At 37.5% G+C, this 5581-nt stretch overlaps 1 protein-coding gene and 1 pseudogene across 1 annotated transcript; one reads left to right on the plus strand and one right to left on the minus strand.

Annotated features, from left to right (window-relative positions):
- The first annotated feature begins 987 nt into the window (after nt 1–987).
- Nucleotides 988–1926, plus strand: LOC142844854 (olfactory receptor 4F3/4F16/4F29-like). Its single transcript, XM_075963653.1, has one exon. It carries the CDS (start codon nt 988–990, stop codon nt 1924–1926), a length of 939 nt encoding a protein of 312 aa, XP_075819768.1.
- Nucleotides 1927–4890: 2964 nt separating this feature from the next.
- Nucleotides 4891–4984, minus strand: LOC142845344 (U2 spliceosomal RNA; annotated as a pseudogene).
- Nucleotides 4985–5581: the final 597 nt, after the last annotated feature.

Here is a 5581-nt window from a genome sequence, read left to right on the forward strand (position 1 = left end):
GTTTATTTAATTTCCTCTATATACATCTACCCAAAAGTAATGTTGCTAGGTTCTGCTAGATGCCAACTTCTATTTCTTTCCTGCTTTATTTTTGTCTATTATTTTCTTCCTTCCTTCTCCCAATTGCCAATAGCTCCTCAGCCAGTCACTGGACTTCATGACCACTTCTTTTTTCTAAGTTGAGGTTTTGTTTGGCTTGATCTTTTGCAAGTCTTGTGCATGATGTCACAATCTTTGTGAGTGAGTGCCTATGTACAAATGCCCTTCTATGTCAGGAAAATATGGTTTCCTTGCTCACTGCTTCTAGATTTTAAAACTGTTCTGCTATCTCTTCTGCAATAATTCTTGAGTCTTAGAAGGAGGGGTACAATTCAGATATCCCTTTTATGTCTGAGAATTCTCTAATCTCTTATTCTCTTTATCTTGGTCAGCTGTGGATCTCTTTGTTAATTGTCATTTACTGTAAAACTTAGCTTGTCTGAAGAGGGTTGAGAGATACATTAATCTATAAGTACAACAATAAGTCATTACGAGTCCGTATAATACTATGTCAGTTTGACAGAGTAATTCTGCTCAAACGTGACATTTCTAATCACTACTTCTTAGCCTTGTTTCAACTTGGGAAAATCAACCCATTATTCACATGGAAACTTCAACCTTACTAGTAGCTTTCATAGAGCTGGAAGGGGCTATGCATAATACTGGAGGAGGAAAGTATTCATTAAACTTGTATTCAGGCTTTTTTGATAATACTATTTTCAAGAAGTGTGAAGTGATGTTTTAGTGTGGTTAAAATAATTCACACTTCTTTGTTAATAAGTCATGTTCAGTACTTGTTAAGATATCTGTTGGTCTTTAGCTTGATCATTAAATTAAGTGCAAATTTCACACATTTTAGATTTTTCCTTCTAGTCTATCTATTAATATAATAATCCTAATTTACAGCTTCTCCCTATTCCCCGTTAGGTAGTTCTGACAACAAAGCCAATGGAAAGAGTGAATTGCTCTGCCTCATCAGAGTTTGTGTTCCTGGGACTCACCAACTCCTGGGATGTCCAACTGCTGCTCTTTGTGTTCTCCTCAGTGTTGTATATGGCAAGCATGATGGGAAATTGCCTTATTATTTTCTCTGTGGCCTCTGACCATCACTTACATTCCCCTATGTACTTTCTTTTGTCCATACTTTCTTTCACTGATGTAGGTATTTCTTCTGCCACTTCTCCCAAGATGATTTATGACTTATTTAAAAAACAGAAAGTCATCTCCTTTAGAGGCTGTGTCACTCAGATCTTCTTCATTCATGCCATCGGTGGTGTGGAGTTGGTGCTGCTCATAGGCATGGCCTTTGACAGATATGTGGCCATATGTAAGCCTCTCCACTATCTGACCTTGATGAGCCCCAAGATGTGCATCTCCTTTTTGATTACTGCCTTGGTAGTTGGCCCTATGCACTCTGTGATACAACTGGCTTTCATAGTAAATTTACCTCTCTGTGGTCCTAATATATTGGACAGTTTCTACTGTGACCTTCCTCAATTCATCAAACTTGCTAGCATGGACACATACAGACTGGAATTACTGGTCTCAGTCAATAGTGGATTCATGTCTGTGTGTTCCTTCATCATTCTGATCATATCCTATATTTTCATTATATTTACTGTTCTGAAACACTCTTCAGGTGGTTCTGCCAACGCCCTGTCTACGCTTTCAGCTCACGTGACTGTGGTGGTCTTATTCTTTGGTCCTGCCATATTTTTATATACATGGCCTTCTTCCTCTGCACACCTGGATAAGTTTCTGGCCCTGCTTGATGCAGTTGTCACTCCCTTTTTGAACCCTGTGATCTACACACTGAGAAATCAAGAAATGAAGATGGCAATAAGGAGAATATTCAGACAGCTAATGGGCTATAGACAAATCTCCTGAATAACTGCATTGTAAACAGTCTTAACTGAGCATGGAAATTCATTATCGGCCAGCCTCTGAAGAAAACATCCTTTGAATATGCTTCTATGTTTATGTACATTTGTATATATTTTGTCTGCTACTTATAAGGAAACGGCAATTTCTTCCAAATACAAACACATATATTTATAGTGAAATGATTATATTAATCAGAAGCCATAATTCTTAAGGATTAGCATTTGTTTTAAACAAATATTTATTCATATAGAAGAAGAAATCCTTCTTTAAGACTTTTAAAGCAAGGTAAATCTTATTTAGATTTGAAAGTACTCTCATAAGCTGCAATTTCTGGCTATAATATATGTAATATTTATATAGGCTCATTGGATCATGTAATTTTCTATATTTTTACCTTCCACACACTCTTTTACAATTTTTGGAACTTTCCAGGTATTGAGTGGAAGTTAAAAATTCCAGAGGACCCAGGTGAGTCTAAAATGTGCAGTAGAGGCCATGTATGTTGTGTGGAATAGCAGGAACAAGCCACGGAATACTGCTGACTTTTTCTGCCTGAGGAAGTTATTCAAAGTCATTTAATTTCTATTCCCCTTCCATATTCCTCCCTTTTCTTCTAAACATCATAATTTGCTTTCTGAGGATTGCAAGCATATGTACAGCGTTTATATCATTTACACCTTTCCCTCTTTTCTTAGTAGCTCCTCACATGTCCTTCTCCCATCTGTCCCAAATTCATGACTGTTTCTTTTAGTGTTGCTGTGTGTACACATACAGACATATAATTATCTGAGCCCTCTTAGATTTGCAAATATGCACTTGTGTTCATGGCTAACAACATGGGATTGGATACTCTATCAGGATGTCATCCCTGGTGAATATTTATCCATTCTTTCTCAGAATCCTTTCATTGCCTATAGCAGAATGGCAGTACTAGTTTATTCTCTAGATTCTATGCTGTCTAGAGCTGTGGATAACTGCCTAAGTTTACAGTGCCAATCAGGATGTCCTTTGTATTCAGTTCAATTAGGTAGCCATTGGTTATTTTCCATTTGCACTATTGGGGTTATCTTGCCAGGCTGGTCATTCTTGTGGTTCATAGGCTTTACAGCTGGGTAGTGCTATTGATTGCTTTTCTCTTTGGCAGTTTGGATAGCATCTTTAGATATTATAAAATAACTGAGACATAGTAGAGAAGAGATCACATTACAAAAGGCATCAGAGATGGACGAGTAATGCTACCTCTGCTCCTTGACATAGTGATGTTGTCATCATGAGTGCCACAGGCCTGACATGTAGCTGCCAAGGTTGAATTTTAACCTTCTGGCAATGTTCCTACTTTGGTATCACCAAAATTCAATTTATACTCTTTATATAAATAAAAGCAATCAACATTAAAATTCATATGAATGAGGGCTGGAGAGATGGCTCAGAGGTTAACAGCACTGACTGTTCCTCCAAAGGTCCTGAGTTCAATTCCTAGCAACCATATGGTGGCTCACAACCATCTGTAATGGGGTCTGGTGCCCTTTTCTGGCTTGCAGACATACATGGAAGGAATGCTGTATACATGATAAATAAATAAATATTTAAAAAATTCATATGAATGAGGATAGGGAGATAGCTTAGTGGAATGTTGTTATCATTCAGGTAAAATGCATGGCTGAAAATAAACTTAACAATGCTTGGGTGGCTAATTCCCAGATGCTAGTTTGTGCTTGGAATTACTGTGGATAAGAGTCACATCCTAAAGGGCTTGAGGAAGATGAGCAAAGTAGAGAGCAGTCAGGAAAAGAAATTGAACGCACAGGAGGACAGCTGACAAAGAGCAACTGAAGTATTGGCAAAGGCTAAGTAACCGACTGCCTATGAGCTAGACCCACATTTTAAATGGCCTTGAGAAGCCAAACAACCTTGTAATATTTTCTACTAAGTTTGTGTAGCAATATAATGAATCATTCTTTATTCACCAATAATTGATTGAATGAATGATACAATACACCCTATGATCTAATGAGATATTAAAGATACTTGTAAGTAAAAAGGAAAGATTTGTAATTTTCTCCTCACTGACTTTTAAAAATAGTTTGAGTGTGAACAAGTCACCTTCTACCAAACATTATGTGATTGTTCTGTAAAACAGAAGTAAATTTGGTCAAGATTTTCATGCTTTTCAGGTTGGAAGAGTGTTATGAAAACCTGATCAGAAGTAAATTTTAACATGTGACCAAAAGCCTCAATGTTGCAAACAGATGTTGTGATAAAATGTCATTTTAATTTTAGAACAAAATGGTACTTAAAATATAAAAAGTTGAATTTATTTTCTTGCTTTCAGCTCTGGTATAAAATATAAAGTTGGAATGTTTGTATTAATTTGATTTTGATCCGTGATCTGATCAGAAAGACTTTAAAGATGTTGAAGTGACTTTTACCTAATTATATTTTTGAAAAGAATACAGAATTATTTATATCTTACAAACTATTTAATAGTTATAGTTATGTTTAAATTAGAAGCATCCAAATTTGGGTAGGTATCCTTAAGTTGAGGAAATGATTTGAAATAATAAGCATAGTGAAAATACAGACAGATTTAACTGAGATAAGTTCATAATTTAAATATTTATGCCTAGTTTATAGTAAGCTTCCTCATTTTTCTATTCCCAATTATATACCAACTTTTCAAATTTTATAGTCTTTCTATGTGCATTCTTCATGATCTAGGTCTAGATTTTTCTTTCAATCTTATTTACCTCTTTATTCCTGCTTTTTGTAGCCTAAAAATAATTTTTTAATGTGTAGAAGAAAATTACTCCAGGGAGGACAAATTTTAAATCTCAACAGCACTTTAGGGGAGAAACAATGGAGAGGGGCAAAAGAAAGAGTGTGAGAGCAAGAGCGAGAGCGAGAGCGAGCGAGCGAGAGAGAGAGAGAGAGAGAGAGAGAGAGAGAGAGAGTTAATTTGACATGGAAATAGGGACATGGAAGGAAAAGGAACTTTAAAGAAAGAGTAAGCTGATAAGAACAGATACTACACTTGATCTTAGCCAAAAGGCCGAGAAGCGATGAATATCTTGCATATCATCATAGAACCTTCATCTGGTGATGGATGGAGATAGAGACAGAGACCCACACTGGAGCACTGGACTGAGCTCCCAAGGTCCCAATGAGGAGCAGAAGGAGGGAGAACATGAGCAAAGAAGTCGGGACCACGAGGGGTGCACCCACCCACTGAGACAGTGGAGCTGATCTACTGGGAGCTGATGGACTGTGACTGAAAAAGCATGGGATAAAACTGGACTCTCTGAACATGGCGAACAATGAGGGCTGATGAGAAACCAAGGACAACGGCACGGGGTTTTGATACTACGCAATGTGCTGGCTTTGTGGGAGCCTAGCCAGTTTGGATGTTCACCTTCCTAGATATGGATGGAGGGGGGAGGACCTAGGACTTACCACAGGGCAGGGAACCCTGACTGCTCTTTGGACTGGAGAGGGAGGGGGAGAGGAGTGGGAGGAGGGGGAGAAGGGTGGGAGGAGGGGGAGGGAAATGGGAGGCTGGGAGGAGGTGGAAACCTGTTTTTTTTTTCTTCCTTTTCTCAATAAAAATAAAATAAAATAAATTAAATTAAAAAAGGAAAAATGCATAGCTTCTTAAAACTTG

This window comes from Microtus pennsylvanicus, chromosome 2 (assembly GCF_037038515.1).
Source record: "Microtus pennsylvanicus isolate mMicPen1 chromosome 2, mMicPen1.hap1, whole genome shotgun sequence".
NCBI lineage: Eukaryota > Metazoa > Chordata > Mammalia > Rodentia > Cricetidae > Microtus > Microtus pennsylvanicus.